The following is a 21989-nucleotide window of genomic DNA, read 5'->3' as shown; positions in this document are numbered from 1 at the left end:
TTGCAATACACTAGGGGAAACCCTGTTATCAGATAAAGATTGAAGACCTAACTTGTCAGCAACACTGTATCTGTATCTGACCCTTGTAAACATCCTATCTTTATTTTATCTCAAGGTTGACCTAATCTCAAAAAGAGTCAATATACCCTGTTAAATCTGCAGTGGGTAGAATGGAAAAGAACTTCAGAATTTGAAGTGTAGTGAGACCTCGGGCTATGCATGCGCAGAACAGCCAATAAGAACGCTCTCTCTCTCTGAAATGATCTGTGAAAGACCAAAGTCTCCCATCACACAGGCTAGATTATCTAAGGCCTGGAAACAGAGCCAAGAAGAAGTGCAGAAGTCTAGTTTAATAAATAGCTAGAGTTCACATTAGTAATACATTTATTATGGAAAGTTGAAAAGACTATTCAGGTGTGGAATAACCTACAGCATCACTTTGAGAAATGCACTTTTTATTTTAAGTATGCTGCACAGAGAAACCAGGCATACATTTAACCAGTGTTAGCCCTGCTTGTAATGGTCAATTAAATACAGCTGTAAACCTTTGCATCTTTACTACTGATTAGCAAACAACAGCATGCATCATAAATGCCAGGTGTAATTACTGTTGCTGTTTGTGTTTACAATGTTATAGGGTATAAAGTTAGGTGCTATTGTTGGCTGGGGTTCACCATCAGCAGCTTTTTTAACACCAATGGTCACATAGACTCCTCTCTCTTCAGATGCACTTTTCAACTAGTTTAATACCACCCTTGCAAATCCTGGGCCGTGCCTCTTCACCTCAGCACAGCCCAGTCGCGTAGCATCAAGCGCTCCTGTCCCCTCCACCTCAGACAAGTCCAGTGATGCAGCATTTAGTGCACCTGTCCCCTTGACCTTAGCACTTCACAGCAATGTATCACAAAAGGCTGCACCAATGGACCCTCTGTTTTAACTGATAAGGTAAGAAGAGTTTGTTCACATTTCTCACAGAAACTCAGTACAGCATAATGCGCTGAAGTTGTACGTTTTTCTGTGCAATACTCTTATTTCTATTACATTTATTTATCTTTCTGTTAGCACTGGTTTCTTTAATATTGTATTTTGTACAATGCCTTTGTTAGATCGTATTTAAAACACTGCTCTTTTTCAGCATCACAATTTATTGATACAACTAATGTATCGCTCCCCACTGGACCTTTGTCAAGTGTTTTGTTATGTTTCTAAAATAAAACATCAAAAGCATTGTTGTTTATTGTTTATTAAGGATCCCCATTAGTCATCACCATAGTGAAGACTATTCTTCCTGGGGTCCAACACAAGACAAACACAAACAAATAGTATAAAGCAAAATACATATTGTTATATTAGAAAAATTAAAACGTCCTGGATTTTGTAAAACAAAAGGCACAGTATCATGTTTTTCATGTTATAAAAACAACAACAGAAAACAGTAACATGAAATAAAATATCTAGTTAAGAAAGAAATAAAAAAGACAATAGAAATGAATAACTGAATCAAACAGGTTTTAACCTAAAGCTTCTCTTAGTTTCTTTTTTAAGCTTGACGTACTGTATTTCTCATTAAGATTAAATGTTCCAATATGTTACAGCTTTATACAATTTTTTTAAGAGCATTAGTTCTGGGCATTGGCAGAGTAAAGCCATATCCTACAGCCAGTCTGATATAATAACCATGTCCATCATTGGTAGGTAATAGCTGTGTGAACATGTTGGTGGGTTTACGTAATGTACAGATATTCTTAAAAAATACCATCAGGCTGCATGCTAGTCTCCTTGTGGGGCAGCAAAGAACAAGGCGAGCTGCTCTTGACAAGCTCCTGTTTTGACGCACCAGACCAGATCATAGAGTAATAGTCCAGATGAGACAAGACTAGAGACTGCGTTACTAACTTAATTGTTGACTCTGTCAACAGTCAAGCATATCTTTTAATGATAAAGATGTTTCTACTCATTTTGGACACTATGTTGTTAATATTAGTAGTCCATGATAATGTTTTATCAATCGTGACACCCAACAATTTAGCCACTTTTACCTGTTCAATAGCATTTCCCTGCAATGAAAGGCACAGTTTGTGGTCCAACGTCAATGCATGCTTTGAGCCCAATATTATACTTTTTGTTTTTGTTTTCTAACCAGCATTAACTCTTGTTGCAGCAGCCTATTGACTTGTTAGTTAGTTATGCAAGTTTGAGTGTATGGACACAATGATTGGTAGTGGAATTGGCAGCGATGCAAGGGGCACCAGCTAAAATCTTGCCCAGGGCACCCAAATTGGTCAGGGCCGGCCCTGAGCACACCAACTCCTCTCTTTCCTCTTGCTAAAACTATTCTGCAACATACGTGGTCCTTCTCAATAAAATCATGATGTGACCAACATTCTGGTAAAATAATTGTATTCACACAAACAGCGTATAAACCAGAAACATTGAACAAATGTATTGATCCAAGCGTAGTGTAAAAAAATACATATTTCATTAGTTGAGCAAATAATCTACTTTTTAGTTTATAAATCATTCTTTAGTTCTATCTCACAGGATTATCAAAGTCCCTTTATATAAAAAAAGCTAAAAGCATTTTTCCTAGAATTTGTTTACATTTAAAAATATTATAAACAGTTTTTTCTTAAGAGGAAACAGTGTGATTATGTATTAACGTGTGTTCACACATTATAACACACATGTATGCACATTAGTATGAATCTATCTTTACTGGTCCCACACTCATTTGTGTCCTCACTAACGAACGGGAGGAGGTAAGACGCACTAATCAGCACTTTAAAAACAAAGTACAGTAGACCTTATGGAGAGGAGTCGGAGTCTAGTTTTCCCTGTCGATGAACTGCAGGTGGATGGGGGCAGCAGGGCAGAGCAGGCCATGGGTTTTGGCCTTGACATCAGTAGTAAGCGGAGACACGCCAATGTGGAACTTTTGAATGAACTGCACAATAAGCAAAGAGACAAATCAGATTTTATGACTCATTGTCAATTAGTACATTTATAAGTGTGTTTATCTAGAAGTCAAAGATCTTTAGTAGCACAGCTGGGAGCTGGTTTGCTTTCTCTGGCCATTGAGGTTGGCAGATTCAACAATACTCAGGGATTGTGTGAGCTATGTCATTTGGAAGAATTAGAAAATTAGTATTTTTTTTTTACTATGATGATTTAAGAATGTTAATTTTTCCATGAAATGGTTTGGCCAAGAAAGTTTAATTGTTTAATTTAGTGTTTAGGTTTGCAAAAAATGTCTCAAAAGCCTGATATAAACAGCAATATGGACTATTTTATTAAAATGTATATTTATTCTTATTGATCCAGTATTTACTCTTATTGATCCAGTATTATATAGTAAATGTCAGTGATTTGTGTTGTAGACTATGAAGGTCTGAAGATCTGATTGTGATAGTCGTTCTGGATCTGGCTGATATGAATTTATGGTGTCTTGTACGCCCATGCTGTCTGGGCAAAGTTGTATGCATGACACAATAATAACAACTTTATTAATTATATATATATATATATATATATATATAGTATATACTGTATATGTCTGAACACATTTTGAATGTGTGTACAACTTATTCATTAATCCCCTACCCTTGTGAGAGCTAGATGCATCTCTAACTCTGCTATTCTCTTGCCGATGCAGCTCCTGATGCCGTAGCCAAAGGGAATTGAGCCAAAGTTGTCGACACGATCTGTGGAATCTTTCCGTATCCAGCGATCAGGTCTGAAGACTGATGCATCACCAAAGTTCTCTTCATCAAAAGATGTGGAGTAGTGACAAAGGGCCAACTGAGTCTAACAAAGTAAGAAAAAATGTCAGTTGTGTAATGAAAACAGATGGCCTATGTATGAGTAATGCAGGATATGTTACATCTGGTCCCACTGTAATGTTTTTGGCTGACTTTTATGGCCATGCTTTTTCTTCAGCACATGCACACACTAGAGGACTCACATCTATTATGTCTCTATCAGTCTTACCCCTTTAGGGATGAAGTATCCGCCCACCACCAAGTCATCCTGGGTTATCCGTCCGTTGCCTGGGAGAACTGGAAAAAACCTGCTCCCAGACAGGGGTGCACAAAGACTGTTACTCAACAGCACAATATACTTATCTTCTCACAAATTTTAAGTCTAAGATAACCAGTGAAAGCCCCACACAGAGAAAGATAATGGACAAATTAGATACTGATGTAACATGAACATGTTGAACAGTCATGCCCTAACTTTTAAAGTCGATTAAACTATTGCTCAGTTGTTTCAAACATTGCAAGTGAGAGCAAACAAAAAGAAGAAAAGAAGAAGAAAAGGCTCTGGGAGTATAGATATTCATGCAGTCTGTACCTGAGTGTCTCTTTGACCAGACCTCTGATGAGAGGCAGACGAGGGACATCGTCTGCTGTGGCAACTGCTCCAGGTCCCAGGGTCTCCGTCACTTCAGTAAAGATTTGCTGCTGTATTTGAGGGTGCCGCGCTAACAGGTAGCAGGCCCATGAAAGAGTAAAGGATGTCTGGAGAAAATAAGGAGGTGATTTCTTTAAAAGAAATCTGTTGTATACATTGCTATTTGAATGTGTAGTATATTAGTATTGTTCATTTGCTCTTAAATGAAATCTTTGTGGAGATGTTGCCTATTATTCTTGATGTTTTAGAACAGGTTAGACTGCAATGTAAGCAGATATAAGAGTTTCTGTATTGTTGCATAACTGTTGGGAAATAATAAGGGGCTTCAATTCCAGTGCTGAGAAGACACTCAAGTCCACTTCACCAGCTGCACTCTCAGCCCTTTATCCCTCCAGCCCTTATTAAACTGTGCATGTTAGATCAAATGTAATAAGAATAGACAGTCATACTGTGTAACCTCCCGATTCACTGCTGTCAGCCAATGCTGGCACAGCTACACAGGCATGGATGTGGCGGCAGAAACCCAACTCTTGAAACTGAACAATGACTTAAACACACACACACGGACGCAGACACACACCGTGTCGACCCCAGCCAGTAGCATCTCCGTAAAATTGGCGTAGATCTCCTCAGTGCTCATCTCCTTGGTAATGAGCATGTGTGTGAGCAGTCCCCCCTTCACCTCCTCTCCCCTCTCCAGCTGGGCCTTAATCTCTGCGAGCCTCTTGTCAACGTGAATACTGCCTGGGATAAGAACGAGAAGGTGGGATGAATGTAAAGGTGGGGAAAAGGGAAGGGTAGTGAAGGAAAATGGAAAAAAGAGAACAGATTATGTAATAGAGGGATCCCATACTCCCACAATCCCACGGCACAGTTTAGAGATTTATATGCAATCAATGTTCCTCTCTATTGTTGTCAGGCTATTCATAAAAACTTTTTTTGCCAATGCTTAACCCGAACTAAGCTGTACGGTTTTGTATTTTAAAAAGAACCACAAAGAAAGCATTAATCAAACATGTTTACACACTATATATAAAACTATTATAAATTATATATAACTAGAGAATGCAATTTCTGAAGAAAAGAAAAGCATTGAATATTTGAGTATATATGGGAAGTATAAATGGGAATTCAAAGTTGTAGAAAACTTTTACTGGATGAAAGACGTGTAACATTTTATGGTTTAAATGGAGTTAGCTACAAATCATGACAGTTGAAAATGCATGAAAAAGTAGCTGAAGCAGTATGACTAGTTGGGAAGGTGGGAAAAGGATGAAGGCTAGAGTAAGCAAGGAAAGAAGTTCCAATGGGAGTTCAGAGCAAGGACTTAAATGAGCTCAAGTGTTAGAGTTGAGGTTTCTTTATTTGTCTTGTTGGAATAAGGATAAATTACCGGCTAAGGTCCAAGCCCTGACATGAGTTGAAGTATATGCACTTTTATTTTGGAAAAACAAGGTTAATCGTAGGGATGAACTTAGTTTTCTGTGATTGTTGGTGGCTTTTATTTTGAAAAAAATGAGTTCCTTGATGAGATACATGCATACAACTAGATCCATCTCTAGAATCCTGTTAACATAAACTGACCACTGGGTAAGAAATTACACTGCATGTGTGTGTGTGTGTGTGTGTGTGTGTGTGTGTGTGTGTGTGTGTGTGTGTGTGTGTGTGTGTGTGTGTGTGTGAGACAAAACTAGTACTGTCTGCTTGTGTCTAAAAATGGTTGTTCTGTTCTCAGTTTACATTAGTTTTTATTGTGCAGATTGTTGGGAGTTCCTGTCACTTTTAGGCTCACAGAGCAACACGTGTAAGTCGGTCTGCTTTCATAGTAACATGCTGGCAACCGAAACAATTCTTCCTTCATTCGGACACAAAATCAACGTCTGGAGAGTGAAAATTGTATGACTGAGAGCCAGTTACATATATCTTTTTCAGAAGTTGTTAAAGCTTCTCTCCACTGTAAAGGTGTGATGTCACCACTCTAGCTGTGAACATTCTGTCACTGTAAAAATCTGAAAAAAGCCTTATTGCAGTAGAAGAACAGGTTTGGAATTTTTCCAGTATTCACACCAATGCTCTTTGGAGAAAGCCATTCTGGAGACATGTAAAGTGGTACTTTATGTCATATATCCCCATGCCCCAATTGTGATTGGATGATGCAACAAATATCTTTTTATGTGCCTTTTAAAAGTAAACAACTTCATTTTAAGCCTCTCTAGTCATTCAGAAAAAAGCAACCACCACAAACACCAATTGTACCATGGGAAGTACTCCTCAGTCTCTGAAAACAATTGCATAATGTCTTCTGTGGCTCCGGAAGAGCTTAGTCAATACTGAAGAAAAACAAATCCTGATGATAGCTTTCTCGGCTTGGAGACTTCAATCTTTTAACAAAGCCTCTGTAGCATCCAGCTTGACCCTTACTATGGACTATAAATCAGGAAACCTCTGCCTCCTCTGCTTTAATTTTCTTTCACTTTTTGGAAGTGAAGTACTAAATTGCTGGAATACCCTTTTAAAAGAACTCCAGGCAGATAGTTCACTGGAACATAAAGGTATACTAAAAAGTATTTATGTGCCCTCTTTGGTAAAGAATTAAAGCACTTACTGAATTTGAAGAGGCCATCCCAGGAGAAACAGAACTCCTCCCATGGTTTGGGGATGACCGGTCGGAGCCACTTGGGGATCGCCCCGGCATACATGGTTGTCTTGAAGGAGCTGAACATGAGGTGCAGAGCACCGATGTAGTCTTGGGTTTCCTGGGGAATCTCATTTTCCAAACAGCCTAGTCGAGACTCGTACAAAATGACTGCCACACCTGTAGACAAGACAAAGGCATGAAAGAGGTAGACAGCGGTTCAATAATCCAGTTGGAAAGCTGCAATGATTGCTTTCCATCACTTGTTCCTTAATGTAAGTATAACTGGAATGTAACAGGTCCATCGCAATGTGGTAAATCTAATTTTGAGAAGATTTAAAGACATGGTTTTGCGGATCTTTCTATTTTGCTCTCTGCCATCACCTCCTCCTGCGTACCTGTTGTCCTCTCTGATGGCCTCACTGATCTCCTTACACCCCCCCTCCCCCTCCCCCCAGCACCCTCAGCTGCACTTTCAAATCCACCATGCCCAACATTCAGTTCATTCACAAACATTTGTCTTCACAAACCTTCCATGGCATATTTGAAGAAGAGGTCATTTACGTTGAGAACAGTTGCTCCATCCGAATCCTGGTTGCGGAGAATAGCAACTCTCTTGATGAGGTCATCTACCACTTGGTTCACATCATCAGAAAAGACCGCTACATCACGGGGACGCATGACGAGCTGCCTGAGCACGCTCCGCATCTTTAGCCAATCTTCTCCCTCACTGGAAAACAGGACACAAGCAACAAGGTACATTTTTGGAAAGGCATTCACAGACTTGCAGAGAAGATTGCCTTGTCATTATCCTGTTAGTCCTGCATTGCCAGACCTATCTCCACAGCGCTGAGGAGGAATGTGGGGCTAGTCCACACAACATTCCTGGATAGGAGAAAACCTTGCTCCGGTTTATTGGCATTTCTTTAAACCAATCACAATCACCTTTGGCGGCTTCTCTTCATCTTAGCGTCAGACAAAGGTACGGTGCCTCTGCAAAAAAGCCTCGGGTAGGAACTTGTTTTGGGGGAATGTGCACATAGAGAGGCCAGCTCTGGAATTAAAAGGGCTGTTGAGTGTGTGATGAGACTTTTACTCAAAAAAAAAAGGTACATATAATTAGATTTTCAGTTCTAGCTTGGAGGATGTTTCCTGAAATCGACTGGAGTTTAGAATGCCAACACAAAGAAAGCGGAAGGTGAGGGACATCCGACCGAAAATGAGGGACATCAGGCAACGGAACAATTCCGTAAATGGAACGTCATTGATATACAGTCTAAATCTATATAGTCTATATTATAGACTATTATCTTGTCGACCTATAAAGTTATTAATTTCAAGTCCTTGTCCAGACTCAAATGATCAAAGTTTGAAGGGAGACTCACGCTGAGATGAGGCCAGTGGAACGGCCTCTCATGTCTCTGTACTCCTTCCAGGACTCCATGTTAGCTCTCTGAGGGGCCACGCCCTCGGCCCTCAGCACCTCAGCCACCAGGTCACGGTCCGCTACTGAGACCACCAGCTGGGGCCCAAAACGGGATTTGAATATTTTGCCATACTTCTTCCTGTGCTCCATCTATAAAGCAGTAGTGACACAAATAAATTAGTAGTCACGTGTATTTCTTTTGAAGAAAATTAGGACAAAAATAGGACTCCTTTTATTTTATTAGACTGACTATTTTTTTATTAAATAGAAATGTAATGCATTGTAGTTGTTAAAAGTTCCCCGAAAGAGGCCACATGACCACACCCGAGGCAGGGAGGATAAAGTGGGTTTGGAAAGGAACCGGCCCCCTCAGGTATAATTACTTGGCTTAATTAGAGGCTGTGGCTGCATCTCATAACCCTTATTTTGATAGCTCTGAGGATAGGACCGAGGAGCGAGCACTGAGGTAGGGATCATCGAATAGCCGAGGTCATACGAGAGCAACCTTCCCAGAAGCCGTGCAGCTGAAGGAGTTGCTAATTCCGACCATACAGCTGACGAATTCATGTGACGCTTCAGAGGAAAGGACGTCTCAGCACTCTAAAACACATTTGCTCGTTGCCTCTCTCCTCCCATGAGTTCCTCGCGTCTCTCCCGTGCCTCCTCTGTGGGAGGGACTAAGACACGAGGAAGGGAGGCAATTTAAAGGTCCCATGGCATGAAAATTTCACTTTATGAGGTTTTTTAACATTAATATGAGTGCCTATGGTCCCCCAGTGGCTAGAAATGGCGATAGGTGTAAACCAAGCCCTGGGTATCCTGCTCTGCCTTTGAGAAAATGAAAGCTCAGATGAGCCGTTTTGGAATCTGCTTGTTATGAGGTCATAACAAGCAAGGTTACCTCCCCTTTCTCTGCTTTGCCCGCCCAGAGAATTTGGCCAACCCATGAGAGAGAGACATCATGGCTTTCAAATAAGAAAAGTGGCAGTTGGTCAAGGCCACACCCCCACCCTCCACCTTGCCCCGCCCACTCTCCTCCTCTATAGCTACAGATACAGAAATGGCACATTCTAAGGAAAGCTCATTGTGGGACTGGCTCTAGTGGCTGTAGTTCTGCACCAAAGCTGAATTTCGGGAAAGAGACTTCAGATACAGTATTAGGGCACCACTAAGGTATCTATAAAAGCATCCAAAGAGCACCATGTCATGGGACCTTTAAGGGTTATGAGCTGCAGCGTATATATGCTGCCATCCTCCCTTTGTTCTTTCCATTTTGTGCATCCAATTCTCTGCTGTGGCTGCAAACCTGGCTGAGTGCTTCTCATTCCATGCTGACACCAAATAAACTTGAGTGATTCCCTTTAGTAGTACACCTACATGCTTAGATTAGATGTATGATTTAGCTCAAAATGTAAATGATTATGAATACTATATTTTTTTTTGTATCCCATTGAAGCAGATCTGTAATAATGGTCTTACTTAAATCTGAATGTTGTGTCAGTAAGGTAATGCCTATATGGCTAATGGTGTTGTTCACACAGCTGATGATGAAATTTAAAAAAGAGGGGTGTGTTTATCTGACCTATTTTAAGATGTGTCATGATATAGTGTGTGTCATTATCAGTTTGTGTCAGGTTTTAACAAAAGATGATTATGAGTAATTACTTGTCTTGATGAAGAGTATACTGCATAGGGCAGGAAACAAAACAGGTACTTCTTGTATGTTATTCCTCTGTTACAAACCTGTAGGTGGCAGTATAACGAGAAGCTCAAGCCCACATTAGCCAATCAGAATCTCCAAAATAGCAACAACAGCAACAAATCACTTCCTCGCTCTTCTCTTCCTCGCTCTTCTCTTCCTCACTTCCTCAGCTGCCTAAACCTCCGTTTGTCTCAGTTTACGTGCAAACAAAGTTTTCCAAAATCTCCACTCTGGCTGGAGTTTTTAGAAAGAATCATTATCAGAGGCGAATTCTCCGTTTGCGTGTAAACGAAGGGCACAAACGAAGGGAAATGTGTCAGTTTTTCCAAAATAACCATGTACGTGTAAACAGGGCCTAAGATTAGTAAATGTTTATAAAAATAATTTTAAAAAAGCATGTGGAAAAAAATTGTGTTTTAGTTGTCAAGCACAAAATCACACTCCATGACATCTTTCGTTGATTTTTTTTTTTTTTACATTTCATAACATTCATATTTCATAACTGTCAACTAAACACAGCAACAAAAAGAACATTCGGTAGCGCTTCTAATTCTCAAGTGTTTCTCCTAATCTTATCTTTTTGTCTTCTTTCAAAAACCCACACAAATAGTGCAGGGTAATAAGTTATTCTGTTCTCTCTCTGTTTAACAAAATCATACCTCATTTCTTAATTTACAATATTTTACAATGTAGCCTATAACCTATAACAAAGGATATACTTGGATTACAATAAAATGAATAATTTACCATACATCAGAACAACATGGTATTTTTTTACAAATTAATTATTTATTACATTACATGTCATTTAGCTGATGCTTTTATCCAAAATGACTGTTTAACCATTTTTACATAGCATTGTAATGTTCCACATTAAACCATAACAAGGTCTTGACTTATCTTCACTAAATTATACATGAAATGTATATTTAAATAACCAAAATCTTTTTTTGTTGTTGTTGTTGTTGCTGCGTTCAAAGTTATGAAATATGAATGTTAGGACATTTTTCCACAAAAGAGGGCTTAGAGTGTGATTTTGTACTTTTCTACATCCTTCTTTTATTAATTATTTTTTAGCCTATAAATATTAACTCATCTTAATAAGTTCCCACTTTAATTCCAGTAGCTGCAAAGGAGCATTGTTACTGGTTAATAATTGCATAATAGAGTTTATTAACCTTCATAAGAAAATAACAATAACCTCCTATAATCTGATTAATGTCATTAAACATCTTATTAACATTGATATCTATAAACTGTTAACAAGTTTCTAATAATTGCTAAAAAATATTTTACAAGCCAATAATAAAAGTGGTTTATACTATTATTAAAACTCATTCAGTCTCATTAATGTTAATAAACATCTTATTCATTTTTATTAGCGGTCTATAAACAAGTGTTTTACAAGCAAATAGTAAACAAGTTAATCTATTACTAACCCCTATAAAGTGTAATTAATGTTCAACAAACATCTTGTTAATGTCAATTACAGGTATATGAGCCATTAACAATATTCTAAAAAGGAGCCTATAAGTGTCTTATTAGCAATATTAATATGTTATTTGTGCTTTAATTAACATTTGTATGGACTTAATTGTTATAATCATCTTATAAGGTCTTATATGTGTCTTAATAATGCAAATTGCTGCTTATAAGCACCGTTAAATAAATTGTTACAGACTACTCTGAAATTACACTAATTGTGAAAAGTGGTGTTTTTATCAGTTATATACTGTAACAAATAAAGGTATTTTAGGGACCAACGACGTAAATTGAATGTAAAACAATAAGGAAAATGTGTTTATCACAGGACTAGAGTAAAATGTGTTTCGTGAAAGCTGTGACTGTGCTCACTGATGTGATAGACTAGTAAATGCAGACGTAGAAAAGAAAAGAAATACAATAAATAAACAATACAAAAAAGTACAAAGTACACATATCCACCTGCTCACTAAGACAGGATAGGCATATATGAAATTACCCAAATGTGTAGAAAAGAAATGTTTTGTTTAGTGAAAGTGAAAAAGAAATGTCATGTGTAATGGCGCTTTTCCATTACATGGTACCTACTCGCCTCGCCTCGCCTCGACTCTACTCGCCTTTTTTGGTTTTCCATTACGAAAAAAAGTACCTGGTACCTGCTAACAAGTACTTTTTTTAGTACCTGCTCAGTCGAGGTTCCAAGGGAGCTGAGGCGAGCCGAGAAGGTGACGTGGAACCCTGCAGGCTGCTGATTGGTCGGAAAGAAGCGTCACTGATCACTGCATTGCTAGCGAGAGATGGCATTTTTAAATAGTTTAGCCAGCGGTGTTTTTTTGCTGCCGGCTCCACGCAGAGCTTTCTCCGTAGCATACAAGTGGCCTGATGGTTATACTGGTGCGCTGGTGTGTGCATGTGTGATGTGTGTGTGTCGAGTCGCTGTATGTGTGTGTTTGGGGAGCTAGTGAGCGAGGGAGAAGTGAGAGAGTGACGGCAATTATGTCAGCAGCAAGTAGTGACTCTAGAGTTATAGCGATATATATTTGACCACGGTAGGAAATCTGGAGCAGTAAACTTTAACTATCTCTTTGATATCATGTTGTTTATGGAGACGGAGAACCAGGAAATGCGTCGCGGGGATATGTCAATGGGAAAAGCAAGCTACTAAGCCACGCCCACGGCAGTCGCTATGACGACCAGCCACGCTGAGGCGATACTAAAATCTGCAATGGAAAACGGACGCACAGCGAGTCGAGGCGAGTAGAGTCGAGGCGAGGCGAGTAGGTACCATGTAATGGAAAAGCACCATAAATGATTTTTGAGTCGTTAATAAAACAAACCGAGAAAAGCAATCTGGGAAAGACACGCGCCGTTTCTTCATTGTTTCTGTTTCAACTGCTTCAGACAGGTCACATGTACATCTGCCATACCCATACCCATGCCTGGGACCTGTAAACGGCAAATGTGGCTGACGCTGAGATAACATTGGCTCTTTGCCATTGGTTAACAACACAAATAAAACAAAATGAGATTAAGTACCAGGCGAGGGTTAGCCCACACGGACACCGTTACCTGGATTTCATGAACTCTGCTAAACCCGTCTCTCCAGAAGAACTCGATGAAGTTGGACAGGGCGCTGGGTCCTGGCATCTCCTTCAGGGTCTTGATTCTGGTTTTCTTGCCGACATCCGCCGGTGTGATCAACCTTTCAGGCATGGCCTTTTCTCCAGCCGCGGAGATCCCACATTCCTCGCTTGCTGTTGACTTGTGCAACGCGCGTAAAACGACAAACAACTGCTTATTTAGCCGATAGCCTTGCATGTTCTTCCAGCATGCTGTCGCAAAATGATTCAGGATTGCCATTGTTTTTGATACTTTTCGGTGATTCCGTGCGCACAAACGATAGAATATGATCGAGTCAAAGTCTAAAACCGGTAGATTTCACATCTGCAAATACAATGATCCTGTCACGTGTGTGTAAATAGCCAGCTGTATACTCTATATGGTGCACAGCTACCAGGCGATGACTGGCGCAAAGACTGTTCACAAGCAAAAACGGTTGTACCAAGGAAAGCTCCTTTCCTCCGAAGTCGAACTGAGGGCCGGAGGTGCAGGAACGGACCCAACTCCTCCTGCCATTAATAAGTAGAAGCTAAGGTTAAAGTACAAAGTACACATCCACCTGCTACATTTGCAGAAAGTTAAGATTAAAGTGCAAAGTACACCTCCGCTACATTTGCAATGTATAATAACACTAAGACAAGCTATATGAAATTACCAGAATTGCGTAGCAGGACATCCAATTACTTGTAGAGTTGATTCTGTAGCTACATTATCTGTGATGAAGAAAAATGCACTGCCAAAACCACCTAAAACTAGTGGAAGAACATGTAAATATAGGATCAGGGGGTATTACTATTATCGAACCATACACTCCTCTGCCTCTCTTTTATATTAAGTGATCTGTGAGTTTGGTATAGTGTTAAAATCACACCCACATGGCTAGACCACTTACTCCACTAATGGTAAAATACAGCCCAAATTCACTGCTGTGTGTTTATGAGTGGTCTCTGGTACCAGCTGGTGTGGCCTCACTAACATCACACTTCAAAGAGGTTGCACACACAGCATTATAACAGAATGTGGTATGACTCCATACACACTGCACTGCAGTATATGTCAGATGGCCCTAAAAAAAGATTTGAGTAAGTATGGGGTCTAGACAGAGTCTGTTGCTGCTGTTTCTGTATCTCTCTCCCAAGCACAGTCACAATTGCTCGATGGCACTTCTCGACGTGTCGCTGGCAAAACCTGCCAGCTGGGAATGGAAAGATTTGGGACCACGGATACGCTCACAGATGTGGCTTACTGACTTCAGACCTGTAGAGGATCCTAGTATGCTGTACAGCAAAAAAATAGGTAACGTATTTAAAACATTAATTACATCTATTGCCTTAGTTAAAAGAACTACTGAGCTCAGTCCACAAACACAACGCACATCACACACACACATCGCGGTGACTGGAAGTAGTGAAGTTGACATGTCAGAACTATACGAGGTGCCACCCAATTTGTGGGCATGTCACGAATATGATGTGCATCCCATTAAAGCAGCCACACCTGGTAGTTCACCCTAAAACAGGCTACAGGACTTGTAGGAAACAATATCCCTCCCTTAAAACAGGAAGTGCTTGAAGGTATCAGACCAGACACTCTTCCGAAGGCTAGTGTAATCATTCCGTGCGATGACTCCATGGTCAGAACACCTTTCTCGTGAGAAAGAGAACCCAAAGGCTAGAGGACCCCAGCTCTCTCTGACAAATCTATGCATTGATTTTGAAGGTGAGAAAAAAAACTGTCCTCAATCCATGCTGCCTCATTCTATGTGGTGGTTTAAGATTAGGGTCAAAGATTAGAAGGTTTACACACACACACACAAAAAAAATAGGATTAATAGAGCTCACAGAGGTAAAATTACAGATCAGAAAATTGGTGAAAACACACCTGAATTGTGCAACTGCAGTGTGTTAGATTTGGGATAAATGGACTAAAGAGGGGCCTGGGCACACACACACACACACACACACACACACACACACACACACACACACACACACACACACACACACACACACACACACACACACACACACACACACACACACACACACACGTAGTAGTAACAAGGCCACCCCGGGCCTGTATATATACTATATAATATAAAACATGTATAAAACATATGGCACATACTGGCTAGTTGTCCAATAGTTTTATTATCATTATTAGACACTGAATTAAACAGTACATACATGCATTTAGCATTTAGCAAGTATCATTAAGTATTTCACATGCATGCTTGCACTTGCCTTGTAATTTCCCATTGTGGGACTTCTTAATAAAATAAACCTAAATGAACTAAAGTGAATTGAATTCAGCAGATGGCATCATCTGTATATATGTTCTTGCTTATGGACCTAAAATATAAAAATATACTTTTTTGTGGACTTGATCATTAAACATCACACACTTGTTTTGGAGCTGTCCTCGTACTGTTGTTTTTTGGAAAGGTTTTGCCCACTATAATGTATCTGTTGTAACATGTCTCTTCATTTTTCATTACTGTACAACGATGTGCTGGTTTTTTATGATATCTTCATTTCAGAACAAAAACAGTTCTATATTATGGATCAGTTTTCCAAATTTCACATTCACAAAAGTAAATTCTGTAACAGAAAACCTTTATTTAAAGTTTTTATGAATGAAATGCAACAATACATACAAACTATTCATCACTGAAAGTGCAAGGAAACTATTGTTTCTTTAAAGATTATTACTTTTCTGCTGCACAATCGCATTTTTGAGGGACTAGGGATGCTCGAAAATTCACACAAACTAGACCTAGGCGAGAATTGCAAAGTTTTGCAGTGATTGGGCTCGGGTTTGCCAGCAGGCTGCACACGCCAAGGCTGGGATAAATTTCCTTTGATGTTCAAAATTTGAGGATAGCTCTCATCTTTAGGAACATATTAATTTGGAACATTTTGAAATTCCTCCTTGAGGACTCAACAGATCCTTCTCAAATTGGATCAGCAGAAATCTAGGCTTTTTTACAATGAAATTGCAAAGCTTTTGTGTTTTAGTGTAATGGTGTTGCCGTGGAGCCCCGGGCAATTTGCATGTTTCGCCATGACACAAGCTGCTGTAACTTAACTTTACATTGTCCAATCTGCCTTTAATTGTACATGCTGGATAAGAGTCCTCCTTATTAACAAACAGGAAAAGGTGAGAAACCTCAGTCTCAGATCGATATCTACAACCTAACGGTGAAAGGTGTACTAAAGGCAGTGTATTTATAAAAAAACCAAAGACCTAATAACGAATCAGCACTTTAAAAACAAAGTACAGTAGACCTTATGGAGAGGAGTCGGAGTCTAGTTTTCCCTGTCGATGAACTGCAGGTGGATGGGGGCAGCAGGGCAGAGCAGGCCATGGGTTTTGGCCTTGACATCAGTAGTAAGCGGAGACACGCCAATGTGGAACTTTTGAATGAGCTGCACAAGAAGCAAAGAGACAAATCAGATTTTATGACTCATTGTCAATTAGTACATTTATAAGTGTGTTTATCTAGAAGTCAAAGATCTTTAGTAGCACAGCTGGGAGCTGGTTTGCTTTCTCTGGCCATTGAGGTTGTCAGATTCAACAATACTCAGGGATTGTGTGAGCTATGTCATTTGGAAGATTTTTTTGTACTATTCTATGATGCTTCAGGAATGTTAATTTTCCATGAAATGTTTCGACCATACCCTTAAATTTAAGGTTAAACTTTTTTTTTTTTTTTTTTTTTTGTGTTTAGGTTTGCAAACATTGTCTCAAAAGCCTGATATAGAAGGCAATATTGACTATTTAATGTAAATGTATAGTATTTACTCTTATTGATCCAGTATTATATAGTAAATGTCAGTGATTTGTGTTGTAGACTATGAAGGTCTGAAGATCTGATTGTGATAGTCGTTCTGGATCTGGCTGATATGAATTTATGGTGTCTTGTACGCCCATGCTGTCTGGGCAAAGTTGTGTGCATGACACAATAATAACAACTTTATTCATTCATAAAAGTGAATATATATACATATTTTGAATGTGTGTGCAGCTAATTCATTAATCCCCTACCCTTGTGAGAGCTAGATGCATCTCTAACTCTGCTATTCTCTTGCCGATGCAGCTCCTGATGCCGTAGCCAAAGGGAATTGAGCCAAAGTTGTCGACACGATCTGTGGAATCTTTCCGTATCCAGCGATCAGGTCTGAAGTCTGATGCATCAGTAAAGTTCTCTTCATCAAAAGATGTGGAGTAGTGACAAAGGGCCAACTGAATCTAACAAAGTAAGAAAACCAAAAAATGTAATGAAACCAGCTCATGTATGAGTAATGCAGGATATGTTACATCTGGTCCCACTGTAATGTTTTTGGCTGACTTTTATGGCCATGCTTTTTCTTCAGCACATGCACACACTAGAGGACTCACATCTATTATGTCTCTATCAGTCTTACCCCTTTGGGGATTAAGTATCCGCCCACCACCAAGTCATCCTGGGTTATCCGTCCGTTGCCTGGGAGAACTGGAAAAAACCTGCTCCCAGACAGGGGTGCACAAAGACTGTTACTCAACAGCACAATATACTTATCTTCTCACAAATTTTAAGTCTAAGATTACCAGTGAAAGCCCCACACAGAGAAAGATAATGGACAAATATACTCATGTAAACATGAAAACACAGTTGTTTAAGACATTGCAAGTGAGAAATGGGAGGCATCAACAGATAGAGAAGAAAAGGCTCTGGGAGTATAGATATTCATGCAGTCTGTACCTGAGTGTCTCTTTGACCAGCCCTATGATGAGAGGCAGACGAGGGACATCGTCTGCTGTGGCAACTGCTCCAGGTCCCAGGGTCTCCGTCACTTCAGTAAAGATTTGCTGCTGTATTTGAGGGTGCCGCGCTAACAGGTAGCAGGCCCATGAAAGAGTAAAGGATGTCTGGAGAAAAGAAAAGCGTATTTCATACATTCCTCTTCGAATGTGTAGTATATTAGTAACGATCATTTGCTCTTAAAGGAACCTTTGTGGAGATGCATTTCTTTCTTTTATGTTTTACAACAGGTTTGACTGCAATGTAAGCAGATATAAGACCATAATCTTGCGTTAATTGTTGGGAAACAATGAGGGGCTTCAATTCCACGTGCTGAGGTGAGTGAGAACAAGTTTGTCAGTGGGATACTGGTTAACCTACCGATTCACTCTTCTGAGCCGACGCTGGCACAGTTACACAGCCACAGCACGGATGTGGCGCCAGAAACCTAACCCTTGAACACTGACTCAAACACACGTACACGAACGCCAACACACACATACAGTATGTGACTCCCAACCCCTCCACTTCATGCTAAAGCTACACTCACTGCACCTCTAAACTCCTAAAAAACACTATTTGCACACATCCTTTTAACACAAAGACACACACACCGTGTCGACCCCAGCCAGTAGCATCTCCGTAAAATTGGCGTAGATCTCCTCAGTGCTCAGCTCCTTGGTAATGAGCATGTGTGTGAGCAGTCCCCCCTTCACCTCCTCTCCCCTCTCCAGCTGGGCCTTAATCTCTGCGAGCCTCTTATCAACGTGAATACTGCCTGCGATCAGAAAGAGAAGGTGGGATGAATGGAAAGGTGGGAAGGAAGGGAAGGTGAAGGAGGGTAGTGAAGGAAATGGAAAAATGAATAGGTTATGTAACAGAGGGACATCATACACCTCAGTCTGAAAACAGCTGCATAATGTCTTCTGTGGCTCTGAAGAAGCTTGGTCAAATCTGAAAAAAAAAAACTCCTGATAATGGCTTTTGGGTTATCTTGGCTTGGAAGTAAAGTACTAAATGACTGGAATACCATTTGAAAAGTGCTCTAGTTACTGCAGGCAGATAGTTCACTGGGACATTAGGGTATACTAAAAAGTATTTCTGTGCACTCTGTGGTCAAAAATTACAACACTCACTGAATTTGAAGAGGCCATCCCAGGAGAGACAGAACTCCTCCCATGGTTTGGGGATGACCGGTCGGAGCCACTTGGGGATCGCCCCGGCATACATGGTTGTCTTGAAGGAGCTGAACATGAGGTGCAGAGCACCGATGTAGTCTTGGGTTTCCTGGGGAATCTCATTTTCCAAACAGCCTAGTCGAGACTCGTACAAAATGACTGCCATACCTGTAGACAAGACAAAGGCATGAAAGAGGTAGACAGCTGTTCAGTAATCTTTTCTGTACAGTTGGAAAGCAGCAACGATTGCTTTTACATCACTTGTTCCCTTAAGTATAAATGGAATGTAACAGGTCAATCATAATGTTGTAAATCTAATTTTGAGAAGATTTAAAGACATGGTTTTGCGGATTTTTCTATTTTGCTCTCTGCCATCACCTCCTCCTGCGTACCTGTTGTCCTCTCTGATGGCCTCACTGATCTCCTTACACCCCCCCTCCCCCTCCCCCCAGCCCCCTCAGCTGCACTTTCAAATCCACCATGCCCAACATTCAGTTCATTCACAAACATTTGTCTTCACAAACCTTCCATGGCATATTTGAAGAAGAGGTCATTTACGTTGAGAACAGTTGCTCCATCAGAATCCTGGTTGCGGAGAATAGCAACTCTCTTGATGAGGTCATCTACCACTTGGTTCACATCATCAGAAAAGACCGCTACATCACGGGGACGCATGACGAGCTGCCTGAGCACGCTCCGCATCTTTAGCCAATCTTCTCCCTCACTGGAAAACAGGACACAAGCAACAAGGTACATTTTTGGAAAGGCATTTTTAGACTTATTGAGGAAATGGAATTTTTGTATTAAGAATAATACCAGTGATGAAGCATTATGAAGTATTAATGCCAACTCAGTTCACAGATAGAAAAGCAGACTATCCAGAAGTAAAAGGGCATTCAAGAAATGAGCTAACCTTAAAAATGTAGCCCAGACAAGTTTTGTGCTGTGCCCATCTACACATTTAGAAACTAAGGTGATTGTCCTGTCGATCCCCAAAGTCATTACTTTCATAGGGATCTTTCTAGACTCAAAATCTCAAAGTTTGAAGGGAGACTCACGCTGAGATGAGGCCAGTGGAACGGCCTCTCATGTCTCTGTACTCCTTCCAGTAGTCCATGTTACCTCTCTGAGGGGCCACACCCTCGGCCCTCAGCACCTCAGCCACCAGGTCACGGTCCGCTACTGAGACCACCAGCTGGGGCCCAAAACGGGATTTGAATATTTTGCCATACTTCTTCCTGTGGTCCATCTATAAAGCAGTAGTGACACAAATAGTAGTCCCATTTATGTTTTCATTATTCTGCTAAGGTTGTTTAGTCATGCTGCTAATTTCCAACTCTTTATTGTACAAAAAAAGATTGTCTCTACAGACAGATACCAAATCGCTTTATAAAAAGATTGTCTTCTGCATCTTGTAAGGGAGAGAACATTCAGTGTAAACTCCTACCCTGGAGTGAAATGCTGACCAGCAGCGGGCAAACTCCTGGTGCGCTTTTACGCAGTAGCACCAAGAGAGGCATATATGGACACCGTTACCTGGATTTCATGAACTCTGCTAAACCCGTCTCTCCAGAAGAACTCGATGAAGTTGGACAGGGCGCTGGGTCCTGGCATCTCCTTCAGGGTCTTGATTCTGGTTTTCTTGCCGACATCCGCCGGTGTGATCAACCTTTCAGGCATGGCCTTTTCTCCAGCCGCGGAGATCCTAAATCCCTCGCTTGCTGTTGACTTGTGCAAGGCGCGTAAAATGAAAAACAGCTGCTTATTTAGCCGGTTGCATTGCAAATTCTTCCAGCATGCTGTCGTAAAATGATTCAGGATTGCCATTATTTTTTATACTTTTGTTTCCGTGCGCAAAAACGATATATGATAGTCAAAGTCTAAAAGCGGCAGAGTTCACATCTGCAAATCAAATGATCCTGGCACGCAGTCCTCACGCGGTGGTATTGTAATGTTAGATGGGACTGTATTGTGGAACTCTTTTAAGGAGTTGCTTGTACAACCTCAGCAGTGGAAGAGGATCGGATGTCCGCTTCAGAAGAAGGTATGGGATAGCTCTGGATGTTGTGGGTGTTGGGTTGATTCTTTTATTGGACGAGGAGTTCGTTACAACGTGCCAAAACACAGATCGCACCAATCATTGAGCCTGTGTGCACACACCCCACCTCCGGCACACACACACACAATGTAATTAAGGTCACCTTAAGCCAATTTGAATGTTCACAGTGGTTACGTAATCCCTCCCACATTCTTGCTCATACAGACCTCATACACACTGCAACTCTATAGGCTACTGCTCAAAAATCCCTCTCTGCACACAGACACCCACGTCACACACCGTGTCAACCCCAGCCAGTAGCATATCCGTAAAAGTAGATCTCCTCAGTGCTCATCTCCTTGGTAATGAGCATGAGTGTGAGCAGTCCCCCCTTCACCTCCTCTCCTCTCTCCAGCTGGGCCTTATATAATCTCTGTGAGCCTCTTATCAACATGAATACTGCCTGGGATCAGAAAGCGAAGGTGGGATGAATGGAAAGGTGGGGAGAAAGTAAAAGTGAATGAGGGCAGTGAAGGAAAATGTAAAAAAGGAACAAGTTTTGTAACAGAGGGATCCCAAACTCCCACAATCCCATGGCACAGCTTAGAGATTTATATCCATCTTAACATTCCTCTCTATTGATGTCAGGCTATTCACAAAAATGGTTAGCAAATGCTTACTCCGGCCTAAGCTGTCCTGTTTTGTATTTTAAAAA

At 40.6% G+C, this 21989-nt stretch overlaps 2 protein-coding genes across 2 annotated transcripts; both read right to left on the bottom strand.

Moving 5' to 3' along the window:
* Nucleotides 1–1474: 1474 nt before the first annotated feature.
* Nucleotides 1475–13858, bottom strand: LOC114558100 (cytochrome P450 27C1). Its single transcript, XM_028581841.1, has 9 exons — nucleotides 13225–13858; nucleotides 8431–8621; nucleotides 7576–7775; nucleotides 7016–7225; nucleotides 4991–5154; nucleotides 4351–4517; nucleotides 3988–4066; nucleotides 3601–3804; nucleotides 1475–2944 (listed from the first exon to the last, which is right to left on the bottom strand). The coding sequence occupies exons 1-9, from the start codon at nucleotides 13513–13515 to the stop codon at nucleotides 2825–2827; spliced, it is 1626 nt and encodes a 541-aa protein (XP_028437642.1). The 5' UTR covers nucleotides 13516–13858; the 3' UTR covers nucleotides 1475–2824.
* Nucleotides 13859–15454: 1596 nt separating this feature from the next.
* On the bottom strand, nucleotides 15455–21360 carry LOC114556809 (cytochrome P450 27C1). Its single transcript, XM_028579856.1, has 9 exons — nucleotides 20773–21360; nucleotides 20295–20485; nucleotides 19761–19960; nucleotides 19195–19404; nucleotides 18673–18836; nucleotides 18020–18186; nucleotides 17703–17781; nucleotides 17323–17526; nucleotides 15455–16703 (listed from the first exon to the last, which is right to left on the bottom strand). Exons 1-9 carry the CDS (start codon nucleotides 21061–21063, stop codon nucleotides 16584–16586), a joined length of 1626 nt encoding a protein of 541 aa, XP_028435657.1. The 5' UTR covers nucleotides 21064–21360; the 3' UTR covers nucleotides 15455–16583.
* Nucleotides 21361–21989: the final 629 nt, after the last annotated feature.

The sequence above is a fragment of the Perca flavescens genome, chromosome 1 (genome assembly GCF_004354835.1).
Source record: "Perca flavescens isolate YP-PL-M2 chromosome 1, PFLA_1.0, whole genome shotgun sequence".
NCBI classification, from domain to species: domain Eukaryota; kingdom Metazoa; phylum Chordata; class Actinopteri; order Perciformes; family Percidae; genus Perca; species Perca flavescens.
The sequence above is the reverse complement of the archived record's forward strand: the minus strand, read 5'-3'. Positions and strand labels throughout refer to the sequence as shown.

Bases quoted from the DNA above. Each gene is read 5' to 3' on its own strand.
- LOC114558100 (XM_028581841.1), bottom strand. From the start codon at position 13,515: ATGGCAATCCTGAATCATTTTGCGACAGCATGCTGGAAGAACATGCAA. The intron at 7,226-7,575 runs GTTTGTGAAGAC...TCTTGTCTACAG, and splicing joins CTTCAAATATGCCATGGAAG to GTGTGGCAGTCATTTTGTAC. The intron at 2,945-3,600 runs GTAGGGGATTAA...CTTATTGTGCAG, and splicing joins TGCATCTAGCTCTCACAAGG to TTCATTCAAAAGTTCCACAT.
- LOC114556809 (XM_028579856.1), bottom strand. From the start codon at position 21,063: ATGGCAATCCTGAATCATTTTACGACAGCATGCTGGAAGAATTTGCAA. The intron at 19,961-20,294 runs GTGAGTCTCCCT...CCTGTTTTCCAG, and splicing joins TCCACTGGCCTCATCTCAGC to TGAGGGAGAAGATTGGCTAA. The intron at 18,837-19,194 runs GTGAGTGTTGTA...TTCTGATCGCAG, and splicing joins GGATGGCCTCTTCAAATTCA to GCAGTATTCACGTTGATAAG.